The sequence below is a fragment of the Maniola hyperantus genome, chromosome 15 (genome assembly GCF_902806685.2).
Source record: "Maniola hyperantus chromosome 15, iAphHyp1.2, whole genome shotgun sequence".
Classification (NCBI taxonomy): Eukaryota; Metazoa; Arthropoda; class Insecta; order Lepidoptera; family Nymphalidae; genus Maniola; species Maniola hyperantus.
Window position 1 is genome coordinate 1,975,369 of NC_048550.1, and position 27,444 is coordinate 2,002,812.

General features: G+C 37.3%; 2 protein-coding genes across 3 annotated transcripts in view; one reads left to right on the forward strand and one right to left on the reverse strand.

Annotated features, from left to right (window-relative positions):
* The first annotated feature begins 883 nt into the window (after positions 1-883).
* Positions 884-14,641, forward strand: LOC117989245 (uncharacterized). Of its 2 annotated transcripts, XM_034976588.2 has the most exons (9): positions 884-1,546; positions 3,573-3,865; positions 4,256-5,098; positions 7,094-7,356; positions 8,650-8,758; positions 10,112-10,225; positions 11,245-11,325; positions 11,609-11,821; positions 13,190-14,641. In XM_034976588.2, the coding sequence occupies exons 1-9, from the start codon at positions 1,306-1,308 to the stop codon at positions 13,229-13,231; spliced, it is 2,199 nt and encodes a 732-aa protein (XP_034832479.1). In that variant the 5' UTR covers positions 884-1,305; the 3' UTR covers positions 13,232-14,641. The 2 variants fall into 2 exon arrangements, with proteins under 2 accessions (XP_034832479.1, XP_034832480.1); XM_034976589.2 differs by lacking the exon at positions 10,112-10,225.
* An 8,540-nt stretch (positions 14,642-23,181) lies between these two features.
* The window catches only part of LOC117989253 (GATOR1 complex protein NPRL2-like), a 41,069-nt gene continuing 36,806 nt past the window's right edge, over positions 23,182-27,444 (reverse strand). The window contains exons 5-8 of the mRNA XM_034976602.2: positions 27,229-27,372; positions 26,651-26,735; positions 26,025-26,194; positions 23,182-25,102 (exon numbers count right to left, since the gene is read on the reverse strand). Coding sequence (XP_034832493.1) covers positions 24,923-25,102; positions 26,025-26,194; positions 26,651-26,735; positions 27,229-27,372 — 579 coding nt within the window. The 3' untranslated portion in view covers positions 23,182-24,922. The remainder of the gene's footprint in view (positions 25,103-26,024; positions 26,195-26,650; positions 26,736-27,228; positions 27,373-27,444) is intronic.

Below are 27,444 nucleotides of genomic sequence, written 5' to 3' on the forward strand. Positions count from 1 at the left end.
ATCCAGTAGTAATATCGAATACTTAACTGAAAATATCTACCTATAACCTAGTTACTAAAAAATGTGTAAATTGCAATATCTTGTGACGGTGAAGAACTTAGTCTCCTGTGCTTAGTAATGATTTTCAATATTTATTTTGATTATATAATTAGTAGAGGTGGCTGTTGAATGAGTAAACTGGTTATTTAGACTGCTTTGTTATTCAAAGGTGATTTTAAAGGGCACATTGTAGCTCTCATAAATAACTTTAAATTTTACTGTAAATGACCATCAAAATTTCATTGTTATCATGGCAAGACATAGAATTAGTTATTCATATGCAATACTTATTGTAATTTTAAACTTTTTAATAAATCGATAAGAGTATCGATACCGAATCGCTACTTTTGTATTCTATGGACAACACTTATCTTACAGTTAACTGTCAATATGACACATGTCATAGGTGAAAAAACGCGCTCATAACGCGCTTAATTTAAATTAAACACAGTATTTCATGTTTTTTTGAAAATAATTGCAAAAACCATTTGTATTCTTGATGCGAAGATTGTTTTGTGCATAAAATATTTTCTTCATTTATTTTTAATCTAGATATTATAATAATAAGCTATCAAAGAGCACTAATTACATGAACATTATAAACAACCTCTTTTATTCACGCTTCCGGCGGAAATGTTTATTTGGGCGTTAAAAAGTTTGTTTTATTTATATAGATCTAGACTAGTGTATCTGTGATTTAGATGGATTACATAAATTAAAAATCCATTAAAATTACGTTTAGATTAATTTTTATTATTTTTAGTTAGCTAAATTTGAAGGCATTTTTTCTTCTAGATTATTTAATTTAGGCCACCATAGATAGTAAAATTATGTAAATTCACAAAAGATTTTTCATCTGTGCTTGCGTGTTGCGTCCTCTGCGAGGAGAGATTATTTTCTAAATAAAATTAATAAAATATAGAAAATTACCCAACGTAATGTAGCTACGAAATGTAAACGTTAAAGTGGCTTTTAGTTTGATATAAAGTATTGCTTATCGTTCCGAAAACCGGTCGTTGACTGCTTAGTTCACGGCATCAATCTCGATTCTCGCAGTCTCCCAATATGGAAAAGAAATTCCAAATATCTTAATTGCCCGCTTTGTTTGTTGTTCTAGTGTGGTTTATGCGAAGATTAACTTAAGTTTTATAAGTGGCTGTGCTTATTAAAGTGTAATAATGATTGTGTGGATGATTTCGAAGTCGTTGAACCTTTGTGCGGCGTGCTGACATTGTGAAATTGTGAATCGGAAGTATGTAAATAAACATGAACGATATAGGTATTAAAATAGTGGAATCTCCAAAGGACCGGTTGGCCGAAGTGTCCCCGGCGGAGATAGCCAGTGAGAATGAGGTGGACCCCCTCTGTATCGACGAAGTGAAGGACCCATTATTGGTGAATGACAGGGTCGATGGAGGCAAGGAAAGCTGTGATGAAGATGCCAAAGAGCCGATAAGCGAGACGAAGAAGGAATGCGACAATCCACAGCCCTGTGAGACGGTTAAAGGTATTGTAGAGAGTGGTACTTTTTTGGGTCCATTAGTCGCATTTATATTATTACTCGTTTATGCCTGTGACTTTGTCCGCGTTGACTATACAAATTTCAAACCTCTGTTTTACCCCTTTAGGAATTGAATTTTCAAAAATTCTAATGTCCCATGCGACAGGACAGGACAGGCTCATTCCCGCTTTTCGGGGATAACTCGAACGCGTGCGTGCAACATGCTGTCTATAAACATCAAGACAAGACAAGACTCGAATTATTGAACGATAGGATAAATCTGATTTAAATTATCATATTTTTCTTAAAATACATTTTCTATGACCTATTTTTCCTATCTATTGTCACGTAAGCGTCATTTGAATTCAAATAAAAAAACACTTCTGATTATATGCATTTTTAACATGTCCCGCTTTCAACCAAAGAATCCCGCTTTTTTCACTCAAAAAGTTCCAGAATCCCGACTTGGCAAAAAACAAAACTGGCAACGCTGCCTGGGATAGTCTACAGTAGTCTACAATCGTTCTTCTCATCTCTCTCTGATCTACGATGTCTAAGGTCAGTCATCACAGAAGATAGTAATAATAAAGTAAAGTAAGAAGTAAGGTTTCTGGTTAGACAGACGTACAACGAAATGATCCTATAAGGATTCCTTTTTTCCTTTTGAGGTACAGAACCATAAAACTCTAAATTTAGTTTAAATAAAATCAGAATCAATGTGGCTAATTCTCTTGTACACAATCTCTAAACTTAACTAAAATGACACGTTTAAATCTATTGCTATCCCTTTCATAATGTTGTGGAAAAGGATATCACTAGATTTAGACCTGTTAATTTAGTTTAGTTTAGAGATTGTGTACAAGAGAATCGGCCCTATTGCTTATGTTCATTTATAACCAGTCATAGAATCTTGTATGCAGTTTTATGAGGCAGAATTTTTTTTAAATTACTGGAATATGAGTAATTACACTAACCAATGATTACAGACATATTTTCAAATTGCATTTGAGAATGTGCCTGTAATTATTAGTAGAAAAGTATACCAAACCAATTATAGTCTTTATCAGAGGCTTTAGTTTACTTACTTTACTTTTCAAGGTAAAATTGTGACATACTTCTAGCATCCTTCGTTATTATTATTATTAATAGACTAAGCAGGTTTAAAAAGTAGCCTATAAAGTAAAGTAGTCACTCTCCAGGTCTTTATCTATACCCATGAAAAAATCACGTCAGTCCATTCCACTGTTGCGACGTGATTGAAGGACAAACCAACAAACCAATAAACCAACAAACAAATACACTTTCACATATAAGGGTAATGATTCTAAAAATCAGTCCAAACAATTTTATACAAGTTTTTAATATGAAATTAGCCTACAGGCAATAAATATTTTTTAATTCAGTATCAAATTATTTTATCAGTCTGAAATAATCATAGCCATACATGACACAGACATAGTTGATCAAATCTAAATATATAAAAGGAAAAGGTGACTGACTGACTGACTAACTGATCTGTGAACGCACAGCTCAAACTACTGGACGGATCGGGCTGTTTGCCATGCAGATAGTTATTATGACGTAGACATCCCCCAATTCATTGAAAATTCAACCCATAAGGTAAATTACGAGTTTGATATTTGTGCAGTGCATGCGGACGAAGTCGCGCAAATATTTCAGTACATTACCTTTTTTAACCAACTTCAAAAAAAAAGGAGGAGGTTCTCAATTAGGCCGTATGTTTTTTTTTGTATGTTTGTTACACGATTACTCCGTCAATTATGAACCGATTTTGATGATTCTTTTTTTGTTTTGTAGGACATACTTCAGAGGTTGTCCCATTTTAATTTGGTAAAGATTGATGAATATCTTCAGAGATGGAGAACGGAACTCCTCAATGGATAAGAGTAAATTGCTCGCGATCAGTGTAATATATGTATATAATAGTAATAGCTTTGTAAACAGTAGGGTTTTAACCATTATACTACCTTCGTAGGTTTTGCATTCTATAACACTCAGTTTAAAATTACAGATGAGCAGCTAAAAGAAGCAGACAGCCCAACAACTATACAAGAAAACACAGCAGCTATAGAAACTAGTAATGAAACAACAAAACATGAGGTCACCCAAATAATAGGTGAAAAGGAGACAGAAGGTCATATAGGCTTAGAAGTAAAAGAGACAGCTCTTGAAGGGAGTGAAAGTGTAAAGACAGAGGTGAAATTCCCAGCGGGGTCTGATGTGGAGATGACAGAAGTATCAGCAGAGAAGATTGAAAAGGATCTGAAGCCCAATATACAGCCTATAAATGGAGATATTAGTAAGGTAAGTCACTCATAAAAACTGCCTGATAGATTTATGTCCATTTGCAATATTCAATCTATCTGTAATCGGTAGATAAGTTACTTAGTAACATTGCTATTTCTCAAAAACACCATACAATTTTTGACAAATAATGTTGTTAATCAACTCGTCTGCAGATTACAAATAGATTAAATATTATAGAGAACGGATGTTAGTATCTATCATAATATTCTGTCAAGAAATTCTCAGTAACACTTAACAGCTTAGAATCAGATAGTTGGTAGTGTTTACACCACCCTGCCACAGAGAGCCATTCTGCCGTCCTGTCTAAAAAGTAGGTGGTTAACTGTATGTGTATGTACCTGTTTTTTGATAATAATATTTCCTTCAACTTTGCAAATTTTTCTGCAGGACGACCATTCTATCAAAAGACGCGCCAGCGAAGAAGTGGACACGGAATCACCCCTCAAAAAGCTCTGCGCGGAAGTAGAGAAGACCTTCCCCCAACATGACACCATGATAAACGACTACATACAGACGGCCACCAAGAACAACATAGACGAAATACAGAGGCATACCGAACAGCTACTCTCTGAGATACAAACACTAAGGGAACTAGCGCAAAAGAAAGAACATGAATGGAACAATATACTGCATCTAAAAAAAGTTAAAGAAGAAATTTTACTAAGGCTTCTGAGAAGAAAACAAGTGCTGTCGTTTGAAAAAAGTGTGGATATTAATGGTTCAGAACGAACCGATCCGTTTGATTATCTCAACCAAGCGAAAAATTTAGCCATAGACAAGAGCGATGAGATATCTGGATTGTCGATTAAACAGCCAGGATCTATGGTTAATCCTCTCATCCAGCCAGTCATGCCTGTAACATCGCATTTCAATCCTATGTCAGGACTGCCTCCTCCGTACGATAAAGCAGCCCATATGCAAGCTATGCCAAAACCAGTGTTTCCTCAAGCGATGATGATGCCTGGACATATGCCTGGTTTCCCTAGAGATATGAATGGGCAGCTCAATAGTTTCGGTCTACCGATGGGTCGGCAAGGCCCCACGAAGGATGTGAAGTCGATTATAGCGGATTATAGGCAAAGGAACCCCGAAATAACGCCGCGACGCGGTAGGCGGATGAAGTCTATGATCAACCCTAACATGATGAACACTCCGCGGCCCATTGCCCCCAAAATGGACAACATGAACAATTTAAGCAATCTCAACATGCTGTTCAATAATTTGGATATGGTAAGTTATAATTTATTTAACTCTCTCTCTTCACTCTCTTCACTCTTGATTGTTCTTCTGCTTACTAATTTTTACGTGTTAGATAGAATTCTTAAGACATTTGCAAAACGTAGATAAATCTATTTTTATAATTTTTATGATAGTGTTTTTACCTACACTTCAAGGAAATTTCTAAATAATTTTTAAATACATTTCAAAAATTACGTAAGTTAAATCTTGTTATAATGGTTTTTGCTCAGTTTTCAATACATTGCAAAGGATTTGGGCAGAAATTTTGGAGAATGACCAAATTATTTAAACATAAATAAGTACTCCCTTTTAGCCGTAATCGTCGTCTCAGTCTTTTCTCGCATAATAAGAAACATTATTTGTCCATACTAAGTTAATTTGCATCCCAAAGAAAGACATAGGCTACTTTTATCTCGGAAAATCAAAGAATTCCGACGGGATTTTTAAAAACCTAAATCTATGAGAATGAAGTTGCGGGCATCATCTAGTAATAGAATAATAGGCGTAATACGTTCGTACGTAGAAGGCTTCAAGCGCGTAAGTAGTATACCCTTAACCGTCTCAGCAGAGTTAGTACCGGCTTTTTACGAGTAAATATTATTTTGAAAAGAGTCCAATATTGTAAGTAATGATTGCATATAAATTGATAACAAGCTCCGGTACAAGTCGCCTAATTGAATTGATGTAACGGCTGAGACACGACCACAACAATTAGGTCAAGGATCGGGAGTAATGTAAATTCGACACTCGGATACTATTGAATAACGATTTCTGTTTTGATTCCTTAGCAACCACAAATAGCTAGGTATAGTAAGTTAGAATCAAAAATTTCAAGTTTTTTAGGGTTCCGTACCTCAAAAGGAAAAACGGAACCCTTATAGGATCACTTTGTTGTCTGTCTGTCGGTCTGTCAAGAAACCTACAGGGTACTTCCCGGGAAATTTGGCAGGTAGGTAGGTCTTGCAGCATAATAAGTCATAAGCATATGGGGAAAAATCTGAAAACCGTGAATTTAGGGTTACATCACACAAAAAAATATTAAATTGTGGTCATGAACTAATAATTAGTATTTTCAATTTTCGAAGTAAGATTACTATAGCAAGTGGGGTATCATATGAAAGGGATTACCTGTGCATTCTAAGACAGATTTTTATTTATTTTTATGCATCATAGTTTTTGATTTATCGTGCAAAATGTCGAAAAAATACGACTGTAGTACGGAAACCTCGGTACGCGAGCCTGACTCGCACTTGGCCGGTTTTCTTGTATTAGATAATGAAACAGCTGCCACGAATCCATCTCATACTCTAAAATATTTGTTTTAAACTTGGTAACTTTAGGTTTTAAATATCCGGAAGAAGTGAAAAAATAACAGATAGACATACTTTCGCGTTTATAATATTAGCGTTTAAACTACCGTGAGTGATTTCCATTTAAATAATATTAGTATGGGTGATAAGCGATAAGATAACATTTAAGGTCTGTAGCGAAATTCTAGAACTTCTAAGGTTTCTATAAACAACATCAAGGATTTGAAATGAAATGAAATATGCTTTATTGTATACCAAAAGAGAAATGTTAATTTGCAAAACTTAGCTTATGCTCGCGACTTCGTCCGCGTGAACTACACAAATTTCAAACCCCTATTTCACCCCCTTAGGGGTTGAATTTTCAATAATCCTTTTTTAGCGGATGCCTACGTCATAATAGCTATCTGCATGCCAAATTTCAGCCCAATCCGTCCAGTAGTTTGAGCTGTGCGTTGATAGATCAGTCAGTCAGTCAGTCAGTCACCTTTTCCTGACTGACTGAGGAAAAGGTGACTGACGTGATAAAGGATTTAAAAGGTGAACCGACACATTAGTTTAAATAAAAGATTTTCCTTGTAGTTATAGGTAAAAAAAAACACTATCATAAAAATAATAAATTAGTATTACTTTGCAACTCTCTTTGTTATCGTAAGTATTGTATATTCTCTCTTTCTAGAACCAAAAAGCGATGTTGGAACGTCTCCAACAAATCCAGGCAGGTGGTCTTCCAAATGGTCTCTCCTTCAAAGATGTGCTGGTACAGTTCGCCAACATGCAGCAAAGCAATGCTGGTCTCATGCCCAATAGACCCATGGAGCTCAACCGACCGGAACACCACAGACCTGACTTGAATAGACCAGAGAGAAGAAGAGAGAGGAACCAGGAGGAGGCCCATATGTCTGTGAAGCCACCGGAGAGGATAGCAACTTCTAGTCCAAGGTTTAATTTTTTTTTAAATTCTAACTGACATATTGGGGCCGATTCTCTTGTACACAATCTCTAAACTAAACTAAATTAACACGTCTAAATTTAGTGCTACCCTTTTCCGCAAGCAATATTATGAAAGGGATAGCAATAGATTTAGACGTGCCATTTTAGTTTACTTTAGAGATTGTGTACAACAGAATTAGCCTCATTGAGAGTTGAGACGGAACTAAATAAATATAAATAAATAAAAACATTTTTTGTTCAATTAAACTTTTACAAGTATTTTTGGATCGTCGTATGCATCTACAACTTTAAAACTAGTGTGACAGAGTACACTTATCAACCCAAAACAAAATATACAGTTACGTAGTATCGAGTTAGTAGTTTTTCGTGTGAGGTACAAAAAGATTTTTTTTAAAAGAATATTAGCCATGTTAATCGTGCCCAATATACCCCTTTGCACTCCAGCCGAGCGTAAAGCTTGTGCTTATTAGGAGTGCGTACTATAATAGTGCAACGGGTGGGGTTAGAATCGCTGACCTCTCGGATTTCAGTCCGCTCCTTAACCGTTCAGCTATTGAGGCTATATTGTTATTATTCAAACAAACTCATGCAAAGCCTTTTTGAATAATCAATCGTAAAGTCCTATCGAAAGGAATCAAGATAACGGAAACTTGGTGGTTATATTTCAATGTTTACAAGTTTTCTGTTTTCTAAGCCATACCACAATAACATCTAATGATTTTAAGCTTATTTCGTGGTTTAATGACATATTTTAATGTAAACATCACTATGACATTTAATGACAGCATCGTACGACATCGAAAGTTAATAGTGACGTTGTGAGTGTATTTTGCCGGACAACTCGTGAAGTTCCAGCGAGAAGAACAAGAAAGAGGGTAGTTCGCTATTGCCCTTGACAGCTCGAACTTTATCTCTCGCAGCACCGCAGTCCTGTCGCGTCCACGACCCGTGCAATTGGGTTGAAATATCGACAAATAAAAACGCCAAATTAATCGTGGTTACCCGTTATCTTTAAACATATAAAAGGAAAAGGTGACTGACTGACTGACCGACCGACCTTTCAACACACATCTCAAACTACTGGACGGATCGGGCTGAAATTTGGCATGTAGATAGCTATTATGACATAGACATCAGCTAAGAAAGGATTTTTGAAAATTCAACCCCTAACGGAGTGAAATAGGGATTTGAAATTTGTATAGTCCACTCGGATAAGCGTGCATCCAGCATAAGGTAGTCTACATTAAAACACAATAACATCCTTTTTTTCTTTAATTTAAGATTGCCACCTCCTCCCCCGTACCCTGAAATCTCACTACTGCCGGTCACGACGAGTCAAGAAACTTCACAAACACAGCAAAACTCTTTACTGCACGGCATATTAACCAAGGTATGAAAATTTGTATTAAATATTGCAATGCTGCAATTTTTTTTGGGTATTTTACTTTGTATTTAGAGGTACAATTTCTAAAATCAAGTGCATTTTTAAATGGGATGATCGAAAAATAACGCCTGTATATAATACGGTCAAATTAACTGTGTACCTCAATGAAATGCGTCCCTCCTGCTCTCTCGCTACGTCTCTCGTATCCATCTCTCTTTCGTTCGCATTGTGACGTCATCGAGTTCAGGTGCACAATTAATTCGTACTACACGTTACTTAGTTTTACATGTGGGCTTGTAAACGCGGGAAATGGGCGTTTTAATTATTCTGGGCAGAATACATGATTTTCATCTTAAGCTTTATTATTATGTACTAGCTGATGCCCGCGACTTCGTACGCGTGGATTTAGGTTTTTAAAAATTCCGTGAGAACTCTTTGATTTTCCGGGATAAAAGTAGCCTATTTCACTCTCCAGGTTTTAAACTATACCCATGCGAAAAATCACAGTGATCCGTTGCTCCGTTTCGACGTGATTGAAGGATAAACCAACAAACAAACACACTTTCGCAAACATATAGGTAGTGATTGGTACGATTCTGAGCGTAATTAACTTTTAGAGTATTCGCATCTTTTTCTTTCCATTGTAATAAGAAAAGGACAAATACAAATACAAATTTCTATATTACTAAATAGGACAGACAAACTTAGTTCAATTTAGAACTGTCAAACTTCGCCTACCCTAGTGTTTATAGCTGTTAACGTCACAGATATGTCCAGATATGCAACTAGCGTGGCCCCCTCAGTCCCTCTCGCTCAAGCAGATTTTCTTACTTGTGAAATGTCATTCCTTCTACACTTCACGTTGTTTGTCAAATACTCACGTACAAAATACATTTTGACAAACAAAAAAAAGTGGCCACAGTGATAAGGACAAAACATAATCATTTTGTCACGTTCTAACAAGAGCTTAAATGCATTTAGCTATCTCGCTCTAACAGTAAGTGTCACAATAGGGCTACTTCTAACAGTCCTTATTCTGAGGTTAACGTACAGTGCGACAAGGCTGTCTTGGCACTTGAATGACATTGACAGGGGGGCGCTGTTGCAGAACAAAGGCTTAGAATATTCAAACAAGAACAAAGGGGACACTTGACGGCAACGTTAGTTCCGATTTTCGCCACGCGCCAAGATAACCTTGTCGCACTGTAGTAACAAAAATTATTATTAGCACATGCGCCTTAGCCTAGCCTAGCTAGTTTTCACAACGCCCCATAGACTACGCCCATGTCCATGTCGCTTCGCATCATATTTTAAATTTAGAATTAGATCAAGCTTGAATGGGTGTTGCCAACCTTCCAGCCGGCGTCCCCCACGTCTCAGTGTTACTCGCCGACGTTGGCTAAACTGCTCACGTCGCCGGATCGGAAACAGAGTACCAACGCACCACCATTGCCATCTTTCGGTCAGGCCAAGGTACCAACCTCATTGTATGAGATTCAAAACAAATTGGTGTCCTGATTGGCCTCGATCTTCCCAAATTCAAAATTTAGATATAAGTGTTTTTAATTAGCGACCTATTAAAAATTCAATTGGACATCGAAATTGGACGAATTGTTTTTAGCAATGTGACACATTCCAAATTCCAAATTTAGATTTAAGTTTTTCTTTGAAAAATTATCAAAAATATATTGAATTAAAATATATTTCTAACTAAAACGTCATAATATGGCGCACACGATTTCCCTTTCTTAGTTTGGATGCATTATATTCAGTTGATAGTCATAATTCTGAACGAATATTACAATGCGCCATCTTGAATTTTCTAAGATTAAAGAATGGCAATACTCATTTTATTATATTAAATATGGCACTTCATTTTCATACAGTTTTATACATTTGCAATATTTTTAATTATTCAATTTGCATTTGGATTTTTTATAGATTTTAACTTGATATTAGAATGTGCTTTCACATAGATTAATTATTCTCTCATAATATTATTGATCTACAGAGTTAGGGCATGCAGTTAAATACGTCATAGTATTTTACGCATAAGCGAAATTTCGTAATTTTATTTCAATGCGCAAGCAATAAGTATCTGCAATATTACCGGTTTTATAAGTTACGACGATGTACCTGCGCAGAAATCTTATTTTTGATGGCGTGAAAATATCTCAGCCAATCATAAGCGCGCGTCCGTCCGCTATTGTTCGTTGCCTACGCGTCATGTACGCGCGAATTTTGAGCGAGACAGCACGAGTCTCTGTTGTTATTGTATTTAAAATCTTAAGGTCAAGCAATAAGGTCCGTATTTCATTCGTTTTGAATTCGCAAACGAATTATAAACGCCACTTATAAAACTGATAGTATTGTATCATAATTGTGCAGTCCTTTTCCGTGGGATTGTTATGAAAAGGAAGGCACTACTGTTTTGCCTGTATTTTTTTTTATTGAATGGGGAAGTAAATGATTGGTTGATTGTATTCGTGCAGAACTGCGGCGAGATCACAATCACGCCGGTACAGCCGCCTGCACCCGAGCCGCAGACGGAGAAAACTGAGGTGGTGCAATTGGTGAGTACACTCTACGTTATTACTAGACATTGGAATCATATGCACTATCAAAATGCCAAAATATGCATGAAAAGTGGGAGGCTTCGGCCGTGGTTAGTTACCACCGTCAAGTCAGTGTAGAAACCAATGGGGTAGGGGTTTAATAAAAACTGCCATACCTCCCTTCCAGGTTAGCCGCTTCCATCTTAGACTGCATCGTCACATACCACCAGGTGAGATTGCAGTCAAGGGCTAACTTGTATTTATGTATTAAAAATAAGGTGACACTTTCTTGCCTCTATAGGAAGAGGAAGAGAGCGGCGCGTCCGAGGAGTCAGCCGGGTCGGGCGCGTCGGCCGCATCGGCAGCGTCGGGTGGCTCGGGCGCGTCGGGCGGCCGACTGGTCATAGATGAAGGAAGCGAAGACGCGCCCACGTGTCAGGGCTGCCGCTCCCGTCTCGCGCAGTTCGTGTGTGCCGGGTGCGCCAACCAGTGGTACTGCTCTCGGGACTGCCAGGTAAAACCCTGTTTTCTCAAGTTAACAAAAAAAAAACCGGCCAAGTGTGATTTAGACTCGCGTTCCGAGGGTTCCGTACTACAGTCATATTTTTTTGGACATTTTGCACGATAAATTACAATCTACTGTGCATAAAAATAAATAAAAATCTATTCTAGAATGTACAGGTAAAGCCCTTCCATATGACACCCCACTTGGTATAGTAATCTTACTTTAAAAACTGAAAATACTAATAAATTGTTCATGAACACATTTTAATTTTTTTTGTGATGTAACCACAAATTCACGGTTTTCACGATTTTTTCTCCTTATTTCTATAACACCTGCCAAATTTCATGATTTTTATTCAATGGGAAGTACCCTGCAAGTATCTTGACAGACAACAGACAGACAATGAAGTGATCCTATGTGGGATCCTTTTTACCTTTTGAGGTACGGAAACCTAAAAAATACTAGAATAGCCCCCGATTACGTTCTGGTGGATTTAGGTTTTTTTTAATTATTTCCTGGGATAAAAAGTAGCCTATGTTCGTGTCTAAAATGCAAGCTATCTCTGTACCAAATTACGTCAAAATCAGCTAAACATATGGGCCGGTAAAAGTTATGTTACAATAATTTTGAATTGATTCTGGTTAAAAACGTTTTCCAGAAAAAACTTCCATTCCAATTTTTTTGTAATATTCCACGATGATAATTATTTTGATTTTCTACTAACTTATTCCCGCGACTTCGTCCGCGTTGATTACACAAATTTCAAACCCCTATTTCACCCCCTTAGGGATTGCCTACGTCATAATAGCTAGCTGCATGCCAAATTTCAGCCCGATCCGTCCAGTTGTTTGAGCTGTGCGTTGATAGATTAGTCAGTCAGTCACCTTTTTTTATACACGGTAAAATTTTAGTGGTTGTCTTCCCGCGGCAGAACGATTTGCTCTCAGTAGTACAATCGAAATTTTGAGTCAAACTTAAAAAATAAAAATGTTTTTGTTTTGAAATAATTTAAGAAAAAATCGACAACTCGAAAGTGTGAGAAACAATAGTAACGCCCTAGAAGTAACATGAATAGCAGGTAGGTACATCCACTCGAACCGCGCTGCCAATAAAGTGAAAAAGTTTAGAGCAAAATAAGCTCTCGCGCGCAGTGATACGACATAAACTAGCCTGCACGCACGCGGTATCACTATTGGTTCGAGGTCTCATTCGATTTTTGTTTTTCTCGATTGTAAATTTGTCATTTTTGACTCTAATATTTTTTATATTTATAAATCGATTGTAATACCACGATAAAATCATTTCGCTTCGGGAAAACAACCACCAAAATTTCAGCGTGTATATTTAGACAATGACAAAATGGACACTCCTTTTCAGGTGGCAGCGTGGGATGACCACTCGGAAATGTGCTCGGGCTGAACATAGCGAACTGAAAATTACTAAAATAGCTACAGTAACTTTACTATTTCTTATACAAGGCTCACAATGGAGACAGTTCTCGATTCGAAGCATAAATTGTAGTAGTGTCCTTTATGGAGACTACACAGCAAAGCCGCCGGTTGGTCGTAGGCCGTTGGTTTTGGTCTGTAACCTCCTTTAGAATATACCTAGTATTTATGGTATATGGAATCTCTTATTTCTTTTTATATTGTGCCACTCCTGGGTGCCATTAGGCTGGGGACAAATCTAATGAAATTCCTCCAGCGAAAAACATGCGCGGAATTTTGTTCCCATGTGTTGTATTGAAATGTTAGGAAAGTGACATATCTTTGCGGACGAGAGTTTTTCGGCGCGTTCGCTACAGTAAGGGTGGTTCCAGACTGCGTTTTTTCGGCCGTATTAAGCTCGTTTTGACTTAGAAATGGCTCCCGCGTATACACACTTTACTAACTTACGGGCGCGATTACGAACTATAAAAACTGCTCTTACCACAGTCTTCTAGATATAAAGAAGGCTCTGGCTTTTACATGGCGAAAAGAAATGCTATTCTGAAACCGCTAAGACCGGAAATTCGGCCACATTTTATTTATATAGTACAACTGTACCTTTACCAACGTAGCAAAATCAAAAGTAAAACTTCCGTTCAGATTTATCGGGTGATGGTTGAAGCAAAATTTCAAGCGTTGAATTTCCGCCAAATATGTATATGTCCTCAGCCTTAGGCTGAGAATTGAGATTTATAGAACGTACTTGACTTTACGTACTTTGCTCAGACTTAAGTTTATATTAAAACGAGACAGATATAATGCTGTCTCGTGTTAACAGTGCCTTAAACCTGAGCAAAGTCATAGTGCGCTCTATAGATCTCAACCTTAGTGTAGTCAGATAAAGGATTATCGACACTATATATCGATATCGATACTATATTTTGGTATTATCGATATAAATAGCAGGAAGCTACCCGCTTTATATTTTGACGAACAAACAATAAATCAATTCAGTCACAAGTTATATTATGTAATACTTTTTTCAGTATTTATTTACTCAAAATTCGGTATTTTCACAAGATTTTTGTAAAATATCAATCAATTGACCATTTTTGGTTGCTTTTTGGTAATATATTCCTAATAATATGTTATGATGTTAGATCATTCCTTATAATTATATGTATGGTAGATAACTTTATAAGGCAATTAATGTCTAAGATGTATAGATCGTACTTTGACTTTGCTCCGACTTAAGTTTCAGTAAAAATGAGCCAGATTTCTTTCAGCGATATAACGCTGTCTCATTTTAACAGTGGAACCGATTCCTTTGTCGTTCTCTAAACTAAATTTAGAGTATCTGCATCCTTTTTTATTTAACAATGCTAAAAAAGGAACGGAACATGACTTTCACATTTAAAGACTCTAAATTTTAGTGCACAATACAAATTTAAACAGTACGTTTGCGACTGCGGGTCACGGGTTTTAATATCTAAAAATTAAATTTAAAACTGTCAAACTGTATCTGTCCTTTTCATATTACATTAGTAAGAAGAGCATGTGAATACTCTAAAATTAGGTTGTACTCAGAGTCGGTGCCATTGTCTTAAATCTGAGCAAAGTTAAAGTTCGCTCTAGATCTCAGACTAAACTGAAATCTATACAGTTTAATTTGACTTTGAGTCAAAACGGTACAGTCAACGAAACTCAGCCTAAATATGGGATATTATGTGTATATAATATGTTCTGAATGACATGTAATTTTGACCAATGTTTAAGAGTGAAGCCACACGATGCGTTGCGTTGACGGTGCGGCGTCTGAGCGGTGCGTCATCCTACATAGAAAGCGCTGTACCATGCCACACGATGCGTTAGGCCCAGTATCCACCTAAGCGAAGCGGAGATGAGATGTGTACAGTAAACCAATCCGATTTAAAAAAAATGACGTGTTGAATTTTTCACGTCATCTAATTTGAATCTGGTTGGTCGATTGAACGCATCTCCTCTCCTCTCCGCTTAGATGGATATCGGGCCTAACGACGTCGTGCGGCACCACAACGCACGCGCAACGGGCTTAGGACCAGAGAGACGAGGCGGGGAAGGTTGGTGCGTTGCAACGCCATACTTTATGCCGGAGCGGAAACGCAGTGCCCGTGTGGCACCCGATACTCTAATCGTAACTCAGAGGTTCGGCGCCGCAACGCACCGGAAACGCATCGTTTGGCCTTAGTGTAAGACTTTAAGGCTGAGATCTATAGAACGAACTTTGACTTTACTCAGACATAAGATTGAGTTAAAACGAGACAGATTTATGTGACAGATATATACATCTCTCTCGTTTTAACTCTGTCTTAAGTCTAAGCAAAGTCAGAGTGCGCTCCATAGATTTCATCCTAAGTCTTAAACATTGTCTAATTTTAACATTCAGTAAACTTTCTTTCTAATGCAATAAGGAAACGATAAAAAATGTTCACAAATGGGAATCGAAAAAAAATTATCCAGGAAAGTTTCCCATATTATTACGAAAATAATATGTAGAATGGCACCGATTCTAAGCACAACCTAATTTTAGAGTATTCGCACCCTCTTCTTACTATTGTTATATGAAAAGGACAGAAGCAGTTTGACATTTCTAAATTTAATTTTTAGATGGTAAAACCCGTGATTTTAGCACGCACTCGCGAACCTACTGTTTAAATTTGTATTGTGCACTAAAATTTTGAGTCTTTAAATGTGAAAGTCATATTCCGTTCCTTTTTTAGCATTAGTAAAAAGAAAAGGATGCAGATACTCTAAATTTAGTTTAGAGAGAGACTAGAGAATCGGGGCCATTGTCGAGACAGAATAATAGAGTGGCTGCATTTTATATAGCGCCATCTCTTTCGCTCTAATTAAAGAATAAGAAGAGAGAAGAAGATATCCTACATTAGAAACATAATAATAATTAATTATTAAGCCTATATAAATGTAAGAATAGGTTTTCGCGTATTATTTAACTTACCAAATATTTTGTGCCTTTCTATGTATGTAAGCTATATTATGATTTTTAATGTACCTATATTATGATTGCGTAATTCAAAACTATGTGGTTAATCCTGTTGTACACGATCTTTAACCTAAACTAAAATGACAAGCCTAAAATATGTATTGTATCCCTTTCATAATGCTCCCTTCGGAAAAAGATAGGTATAGAGATAGGTTTAGTTTAAAGATTGTGTATAGCGGTGTAACCACATTGGCTGAATTTATGTTTATGTCAGTAGTATTGTCTGTTTAACAATGCATATGTCAGAATAGTTTTAAAAAATTGGAGTGTATCCGAGGTGCACCGTTTATTTGATAACAATTTGAACTCAACTTTAGTAACTTTGACTTAAGGTTGAAATTGGTAAAATTATGTTTAATTTTAAGACGCGCGGTGCATGATGCGTCTCTTTGACTCGCCGATGCCAAAGTAAATAAAACCGAGTTCGAGTTGTTGACAAAAAGATATGATTTCAATATTATGGCTGTTTGGAAAATAATAAAGATAAATAAAAAAATAAGAACTGGGTTTCTTATGATCACTTTGTTTAATAATAAAACGGATGTAGTAGAATACCTTTTTTAGAGGTAATTTCATGACATCATCTCTCAATAATCTGATTGGTCGAAATCGCGTCTGTACTTCAAACGTACCCTGAAACTTAAAAATTAGCTATAATATATACATTGATATTGCACAAGCAGCCCTAAATCAAGTTCTAATTAATAGATATGTATTCGATAATCGTGAATCACAATCAAAAAAATCACGTGTAAAATCGATTCTCTTAACGCATGAATCGAATCGATTGACATATTTTGTGTTAAGTGCGTCGATACTCAACGACATATATGAAACAATCAATATTTTTCAAATACATGCTTAGGTGTTAGTAGTTTTGTGTGGAGACAGAGCTCCTACTTTCATTTCAAAAATGCAGACCTGAGCTTGTCTTAGACTATTTAGTCTCAATATAAAATAAACTGTATGAAAAGTTTGACGCGACCACTAGAATGAGGGTAGTTGCAACTTGTATCTTAATTTTTATTTGATCTACCCTCATTTTTCTAATAATAGCAAAAATAATAATGTCGCGTGGTTGTGTATCAATACTTATAATATTATAATAGTGGATCAAATGTAACGAATAAAGTAATGAAATAGTATTTATTTTTACAATAGTACATAAATAAAGATATACCCCACTACACTACTCGCTACTATATTATGTTTAGTGGTGATTACATAAAATTCTAAAGTTTTAAAATGACGGTTAGTTTCGAATTGCCCTCATTTTTGGTTCACTTACATTGGGTTAGTTTAAAGCTCCTTCATATTATGAGTAATTTCTTATAGGACATCACTCGTTTATGTACCTAATACAATAACCAAAGTCAACAATAGAGACGTTAAATGACCCTATTCGGACTCATACCACAGATTACATAGCGACTCTTGTTACCAAGAAATAAAGTGCAATTTAGCTTGCACAGCATTGCGGTCAAAAGTTTATCAAACGCCTGTCTTTCTATCGCGTGAACTCTTATCTCTTATGAGATCGAAGGGAATTGGGAACCACCGGCTCGTGCCGCATCTCTGGTCGCGTGACCATGCGAGACCAACCTGCTGATACGGAAGCTTCGCTGTTGTGGTGTCTTCTCGACAAACTGAAGTATGTCGGGGTATAGATCTCGAGGCCGAGCCTCCTTGCCCGGGCATCCGTTCAAAGGTGTCTTAGGCTACCTGGACTATTCAACCCTTTTCGAAATGGGCTGAGGCCGCGCCTGTTCGGCATCGGCCTTGAGGCACACGGGTTCGTCTCTAGGTTGGTGTTTGGTGTTAAATCTGGTGATTGGGGCGTCATATCCGGTATGAGGGGTGTCATAACCGGTGGTTGGAGTGTCATGACCGATGCGTCGTCCTCTTCGTCGCCACTGATGCCTACGTTGGGAGGCGCCATTGATGCGGATTGCGGAACAATTGGGGAGAGGGGGAGAGGTCGCCTGTCCAGTGGTCTCGCTTGTAGCGGCTTCAGGAAAGCGCACACTGTGACGATGTAACTTACAACTTACAAACTAGATGTCACCACAGGATCTTCAATCTCGCTAGCGAAATTTTCTCTACAAAATGACTGAATAGAATCAGATAATATATTAATATATTATCTGTGATAGAATATACAAATGGTCGGATCAACTGAACCCCAAGTTTGGATTAGTTCAAAGAAAGAACTTCCTATCAGTACATTATTGTCTCGTACGCAAGATAACAACTCTGGGAGTTACAATTTCAGTATAAAAATTTGCATTAGTGCCTCTGATGTCTTGTTTCAATATAATGTTATCTCTATATTGTACCGTAAACAAGTGATGTCTTAATACGAAATATAAGAAATCGTGCATAATATTGTAATCCTTGAAAAAAATCCCTCTTAAGGTAGCTTTGTATTGTTTAAGACTTAAGTAATATGTATAGTATATGTCAATACAACATAATATATCAAAAACTGCCTACAATGATAAGTAAAAAAAGTTTGATTCTATATTTTTCAAAGTATATGCCTCGCTCGCGTTGTAAGATAGCTGTGTTTATGTATTGTGCTATATTGAATGGCAAACCCTAGTGGGAAGTGCCACGTCCCTCGGCAATGATAAATAGGTTTCAGAGAGACCCTCTTTTATTTGAATCTCCTATGAAGGTGGTTTTAAGTTGGTATTCTGCCTACTTGAATTTACAGAGACTACAAACAAAGATTAAAAACAATAAAATTCTTACTGTGCAATTATGATAAATGTGCAAACACCAGTACTAAATAAAATACAGAATAGTGTAGTACAGAATATGTATGTAAAATACATTAAAAGAACCTTATCTTCCCCTCTAGTGAAGTCGGGTAAAAATCCTATGTTCTAAGCCAATTTCTTGCATGCGCAATATAGCATATGATAAATAAACATCTATCATTCAAGTATTATGTATGTACATACAGACAATTGCGTTCTATTTTCTATACGCCGTGCCAAAACTTAATTAAGTTTATACAGACCAACAAATCAAACAGTATCCTAACATTTAGTATTTTTCTCTCCTCAGTTATTGACCTTAATTCGTTTATACACGAAAGTTAAAATATAAGTCCCGCAAATTGCTATTGCGCTGGAACCATGTCTCATTAACATCGAAATGACGTCATTTTGACGTCAGGCGAAATAAAAATATACCATCAGCTCGAAACTTCAGTCTAGTGTTGACGTCACTAAAATGGCGCATTAGCAATTTGCGGGACTTATAACTAAATTGACAAGTCTAAAATATAGTTCCGTCCTTTTCTACATGTTCCCTGTTGAAAAAGGTGGGCACTACTTTTAGATACATCAATATAGTTTAGGATTTATGTAAAACCGAATCAGCATCATTGTTTATATCTAAATTTAAAAATTGTTACTAAACTGTGTTCGTTTAGAAATTTCTAAATGTGTAAACAAAATTAACTTTCTGGATTTTTCTTGATTCACTTACATAATTTAACTGTTGAACGGCTATTCTGAAAAAAATCATGTTCTACAGCTAAACATGTCACTGGCCATCAAGTTATAAGCAAAGAAAACTCATCATAACTTGTTTCTCTTAACAAGTTACCACAGCTCACGACAGGGAATTTCTAACAAAACGCCGAAGCCTCGACGTCACTGGCAGGCGTCAAATGTACAGTACATTTGACGCAGGTAGCCTTATTTTTCACATCACCATTGCCTAATATTTGGTATCGTCGAATCAGGATTAAACTGAGAGTTCCCTCACACTAGTTCACTCTGGTAATACCATGGCCCTGCCATGGTTACACCGATCGTGACTTATAAAGTCATTATTTTAACCATTGAAAATCCCAAAAAATCTAGATTTAATTTGCTGCCATATTTGTTATGGGCTCTTAGTTATAATTTATTGCTTATACGCATGCCATACTTACATTTGACGTGTATACGCAGTGCAGAATTTTTTTTATTGTGGAGGGCCTAAATGTTTAGAAATTTCTAAATCCTTGAACTATTACAATAATACATACTTAAATATTTTTGTATTAGATTTCTATGTGCTATGGACGCTTGCTAGAAATTTAAGAATTTCGGAAATAAAATTTGGTTGATTTTTAGGCTATTTATTTATGCTATTGACTAAAAGCGATTGTTTAAATGAAGTAAAATTAGTCTTTTTAGATTTATAAGGCATGTATGAAAAGTTGTAAAGCTATAAAGAAGTGTAGGCTAAGACAAAGGCGTCTGTAGCATGCAGTCTTCGAAGCATACCTTTTTTTTCTCTTTTTAAACGCTAGTCAAGTGTTTCGTTACCTACATACTGTTTATGTATTTTGTAACTTATATGATGTTATATAAGAATATATTAAATCAGTACTGTCTTTGAAAGCTGTGGATTTTTTATTGCTTTTCACCCAGATACCAAATAATTTTTAATTTACCTACCCAACCACACGGTTTTCAGATTTTTAGGGTTCCGTACCTCAAATGGAAAAACGGAACCCTTATACCCTCACTTTGTTGTCTGTCTGTCAAGAAACCTACAGGGTACTTCCCGTTGACCTAGAATCATGAAATTTGGCATGTAGGTAGATCTTATAGCTGACATTAGGGGAAAAATCTGAAAACCGTGAATATATGTGGTTAGGGTTTCACTTGTGCTTTCTAAAGCAGATTTTTATTTATTTCTATGCATCTTAGTTTTTGAATTATCGTGCAAAATGTCGAAAAAATACTACTAGTACGGAGCCATCGTTGCGCGAGCCTGTCTCGCACTTGGCCGGTTTTTTCCGTTTAGGTACTTGTGCTTTATGACATTACCTACAAGTTTCTAAGTCAACAGGAAGTAACCCTATATATAGATTTTGGTTCACTGACAGACATCAAAGTGAACCTATAAGGTTTCCTTTCATTTCTCTGGAGATTCGGAGCCCTAAAAAATAAAGGAAATGTATAAAATCTTCAAATAAAACATGTGTTAGAATTGGTACAAAATAATGTTTTAATAAATCGCTTATGTATATATAGATACAAGATACAACAAAATAACATGCTAACGAAATATTTTTCCACATATGTAAGTATACTATACAACAACATAATCTCTTAAAAAATTTAAACAAAGAATATTATAGGTATTATATTACATTTGACTTTATATTCATAATCTTATGTTACAAAAATAAAGGTAATAAACAGATAATCATACGACTAAGTGTCTACACCTAGTTTGATAACTCGGTATCTTATATTTTATGCGATTCCTTTTTTAAGGCACTAGTTTTTGACTAGTTAGTCACTAAAGAATAAGTAAATACAAACATTTCAGATCCAAAATAGATTAGGGGGGTCACAACAAATTTGGTAACCATCACCGATATGGATTTTGTTGGCTTCAGAGGGTAGAGGGCAACTCTCTGCAGACAAATATGCTACTCTGCCGGCCCTGAGTGGTTGACATAAGTGTTTTATCAAACTACCCGATGAATCACCATTTTGAGTTACCAGTCAATCACAAACGAAACTATGTTTTATATTAAATTGAATTTCGAATGTTTTTTGAAAACATTTCGAATTTGGCCACTCAAAATGGTTGACGCCCACTGAGTTTCTTGTCGTAACGTAACGACGAGAGCCCTTTACTACCTTCTCTCCTTGGATAGAGTATAATATAAATTTTCCACGGAGAATATTGTAAAAAGGACAGCATCACTTTTAGAACTGTCAATTTAGTTTCTTATATATTTAGTATTTATGTACAACGGAATCAGCACCATTGCTTTTGCCCGTTACATTACATCTTTACATCATCGCATCGGTGGGAAAAACAGTTAATGGATGTACGCTAACCTTTACACGCCTTAAACCAAGTGTCCCCTGGCAAGTTTTCTTGCAGAAGTCACTGTCAATTTTTGCAATCTTACCTACAATAGTTGCTGCAAGTTGAGATTGAAAAAAAAGGCAGGGGGACGCCCCGCACACCCGCACGTCACCCGCGCTCGCCCGCACCAGTGTGGCGCGGGGGCTGTGCCATTTTGACCTGTCGCGTACTTACAATAATAGATATAATATGTACATAGCACCTTTATTATAATTATTATTTATTCTATGTACGTAAAATCGGTTTTAAATAGGTACAGAATTAACTACAACTATGAATATTGAGCAGTTTTTATATTTTTAAAGTTTATAAGAAATGATTTCGAGAGAAAAATATATAGACCTGCCAAAAATAAATCGAACTTAAATTTGTAAGTAAAAAAGGGTAAGTATGAATAGCCTTTTATGTTAATAACTAGCTGATGCCCACGACTTCGTCCGCGTGGATTTATGATTTTAAAAATCCTGTGGGAACTCTTTGATTTTCCAGGATAAAAGTAGCCTATGTCAATCTCCATGTCTTTTAAACCCATGCAAAAAATTACATAGATCTGTTGGTTTGTCCTTCATTATGTCGCAACAGGGCAGTGGATTGATGTGATTTTTTGCATGAGTATAGTTAAAGACTTGGAGAGTGGCATAGGCTACTTCTTAACCAACTTCCAAAAAGGAGGTGATTTTCAACTCGGCATTATTTTTAAATGTATGCACACCGATTTTTTCGAGGTTTCTGTACCGATTTACAAATATTTTTTTATTCCAGAGAATCAAAGAGTTCCCACAGGATTTTTTAAAACTAAATCCACAACCAAATCGCGGGCATACTCTAGTGACGACTGATATACAGGGTGAAAAAAAATTATGGGCCCTCCAGGGGCACTCGCCTGTCGCACAAGATATTCATAAAATAGAATATTTAGTACACGCGTTCTTTAATCAACATTACCTAGAACTGTTCACTTTGTGTAAGACCTAATGTTTCTTGGCGAAATTTTATCATTAACATTGACTGTGTCGACTAGTAGAGTAATAGCGAGTGTTATTTTTTTGAACCTTTAGCTGGTTTGATTCCCGGGTGAGACAAGCGAATTTTAGAAAATCTTTGAATGCAGTTTTGTTTCTTTTTAAAAATAAGAGAATGTTTCCTTGGAGTAAAATGATCTAACTTTAGGATTTAAGGTAGCTACCCTGGAGGGCCCATACTTTTTTCCACCCTGTATACCTACACTGGAATATAAGACCACTGCGTCAGATATATTAAACCATTCGCTACAAGTTACAACGCGTGTTACTCAAATAAAATCCTATTACTTTGTTTGCTTTTATTCGATTAGTGTCAACACGAGTAACTTAACTTGTGAGGTGCACCCGATCCGTTAGGGACGATTCCCATTAGACTGTGCTGGGCCGGAGTGATGCAAGATAGCCTAGTACGAGCTACAGATTATTATTTTCAGGGTCAGCCGAAGCACGCCAGCGGGACTAAGCCTCTGCTGTCCGTCCGTCTGTCTGTCTGATTGCGGGATCTCGGGTTTGAATGAATGATTTATTTATTCAATAAAATGCAGGTATAATAAATAGCTTGAAATAATGTCCGTTTAGATATTTCTAACGTCCAAAAATAAAACAGAAAATGAACAATAGTTTAACATATAAAGAAAATTCAGTGTATAAAATTGATGAATTTATGCATTTTTGTACTTAAGGACTTTATAAAGTATTCTAGGTAATCTATAAAAAATATAGTATTATTTAATCTTATATTCTATTAACTTCTTAAAACTATGCTATTATGCTAAATTTTTTGTCAAATTATATTTTTACGTTTAACGTCTATTTTCTATATTAATTATAATTCTTAAGTCTAGAAGTCCACAAGGACTAGAATAGTTATAGGTATAGTTTATAAGAAAAACTTTTATATACGTAGGTACGTACAGTACGCGGCCGAAACTAATGTACATCGATCTTTAGAAGGAGATAGCAGATTTGTAGAGCACTGTCTCTGTCGTTGAGACCGACAAAACGTCATACAGGTATGAGTGACAGAGACAACGCTCTACAAAGCCGAAATGTCATTCTAAAGGCCGATGTACATTACTTTCGGCCGCGTACTGTAGTTAACTATTACACAAGATATTATGATCTCTCATATTGAACACAATTTCAATTTAATATTTAAAAATCAATTATCAAATCCTTGTATAATATAATGGATTAATTAATATTGGCATCATTTATTGGCTGATTCACTAGATATTTATGTCAACATGTAAATAATCCTTTCATCAAAACTATCGCCACAATTGCGGCATTAAAAACAGTTCAAAAAAACTCTTCATATGACGTCAAAATGTTACCCAGCTAAACACCTAAAAAAATTCACCTGTTACACACGAGGAAAGTTCTATAAACCGAAGTCCTGATTTGACGGAACATATGACATGACGTCACTGTCCCTCTCCAGCCAAACCTTGATTTAGGAGGCATCTCTTCTGTCCACATAAACACTGATTTGTATTCCAGGTTTGAGAATGTGATGTGATACGGTGCGACACATCTTTCTACATCCACAAGTTTTTTCACGAAATTCTCCTTCATTTGAGGCCCCCGTAGCAGCACAACTCATTATGTGACGCCATTCAACGATAACGTGACGTCACACAAGCTATAGAACATTATTCCTTAGTCACTATACAATATACACACTCATGAGGCCAGTGTTCCTAGAAACACTCACTAATCTTCATTTGACAATGAATATGACTTCGCTGTCCCGCTCGAGTTGCTCCTCGAGCTGCGAGGCGGAGAGGCCTCCCTGGCAGCACAGCTCGTCGAGGCACACGAGGCCGTTGTAGGTGCGCGCTATGTACTGGCTGTGCTCGCTGCGGAGGGACGCGTTGTCGTTGTGCAGTGTCACTGGGAACTGGATGGATGGTACAATGTTAATATTTTGCCACAATATGCTAATCTTGCGGTGTAAGTGGTCATGTCAAAGTGAGTTGTAAGGCCGGCCCTACACGGACTGCTCGAGCGGTTAGCCAGTGATCAACATACACGGACCGCTCTTGCAGTCAGAGTCAACAGCTTGAAGCTGCCATGGAGCAGTTAGCTTAACTGCTCGATGGCAATTTCAAGCTTCAAGCAATTTCAATGCGGGCGGGAAGCGTGCGCGACGCGGAATGAGGAGCGCGGGCGGAGGTAACTGCGCGAGAGCGGTCGACAGCTCGAGCAGTCAGTGTATGCCTGGCGACTGCTTGACCGCCCGAAGCAGTTGCAGCTGCTTGAGTGGTTCGTGTATGTACGTACGTAGAAGTCTGTAGTTCAATATGTAGTCGCAGCTTGAAGCAGTCCATCCTGACTGCTTCAAGCTGTCCGTGTATGGCTGGTCTAAATGAAACATATTATTATTTCTAAGGGGCAGTGTATAATTGAGAGTTGAAAAGAAAGAGTTGAGTTGTCTTTTTGATGACAACTCAAGCTTTATACACGTTGACATACCTACGGTAGAAAATATAATAAAGCAAAACAGGACCAACTCTAAAGGTTACGTGCGTCCTTACGCCAAGGTAAATAAAGGTTATTTTGAGTTGTTATTAAAAAAGATGACGCGCTTAGGTTCCACTCCACTTTGTATAAGAAACCTTAGTAGTAGTAGTAGTAGTAATACTTTTTTTCTCGTTTGCGTCAATTATACAGTAGCAGGTGTTGTTATACCTATTTGCATTTGGATAAAAGGTTAGAATTTGAAAATTTTATTTTACTTTTCTGTAATATTTTGTGGGTACCAAACCAAGAAAGAAAGTCCTTTAGAGTCTAGGTGTTCACAAGTGTTCTCAACTTCTCACCTTGTACACCCTGCGTATGAGTCCCTCCAGCACGCCGAACAGCACGAGCTTCCTCTCGTTGATGGCGAGCTCCTGGGGACGCATGCGGCGGCACAGGTCGCGCACCGTGCTGCCGTAGGACATGCCCGCGTACATGCGGAACAGGTCGCTCACTCGCGGCAGCTGCCGAGCTGTAAGCAAGGGTTTACTAAAAGAAAATTTTCTACGTTCACAAGAGATTAGAGATGTAACTAAGAAGTATGTCTAAACTTTGGGAACTTGAAATTGGCTTCCAACCGCCTCGTATAGAAAAAAGTTTATTTAGTCTGGACTACAAGAGAATTCGAAGGTAGCTTCCAATAGGCTTTAATGGAGAAATGTTGACTAAGCGAAGCCGTATACCCTCGACTAACTGCTGCCTGTTGCTTGCTTTAGGATGCCTCATAAAAACACTTTTATACCTATCTTTTTTCCTTCAGGCCAGAAGCGCTGTTCATATGCTGATCATGTACGGAGTGTACTGCGTGGCGCTGCGCTTCAACAGCACGCTAGAGCGGTGGGCCTTGACGATTCCCCTGCCGTTCAAGCTGCCGTCCAGGGAAGAACAGGCTGCGCTTGAGTAGAGTAGAGTCAAATTGGTAACTTACGCGTTCTTGCACAGAATTCCACGCATTGTCGCTGTAGCCCCGCGCATCGTGTGAGTTGTCTTAATTTTGGCGTCGCACTGTATACCTGGGGCAAACAAAAATTTCTTAAATACCACTGGTATTAAATTCTCACACAAATCTTTTCGGAAATGTTTTTCGAATAGAAAGAAGAAAGAAAGAAAAGAAGTTTATTTACAAAACTGTGTCACACATCACATCTTAAAACTAAGAGCTGGTTATTCCAGCGCTTCTTCCACCTGAGCATAAGCCCAACGCGCTTCAAGCAAAAGAAGCGCCGGAACAAACTGTCATGTGTGACACAACCCGAAAAAGGGTCCCAGTTAAGCATTATTCTCAGAATAATGCCAATCTCCTGAATCAAAAGTTGTCAACCGATAGACACAATATGTCTTTTATAGGGACCCACCGCGGTCTTGCGCCGCCTGTATCCAGCAGCTCCCTGCTACTCGTTCTTTTAGATCTTCTAGACTTTTAGATCAAAGTCACCATTCTTGAACCTTGGAAACCCAACCTCGATGCACGTAACTGTCAACAATAGTGCTGGAATGGGTACTCACAGCGCAGTACTGGAAGATGGGCACAAGCGTGACCACGCCGTAGTAGACGAGGTTCTGCACGCACGCCCGCACCAGGCTGATCTCCACATCCGTCAGCGCAGCGATCTTCGACACGTGGTTGAACCCGTCTATGTACGGCAGGATCTGGAACAAGCAGGAGTTTATGAATATCGTACCACTAGAGTGAACTAGAGTGAGGAAACCAGAGATTATTTA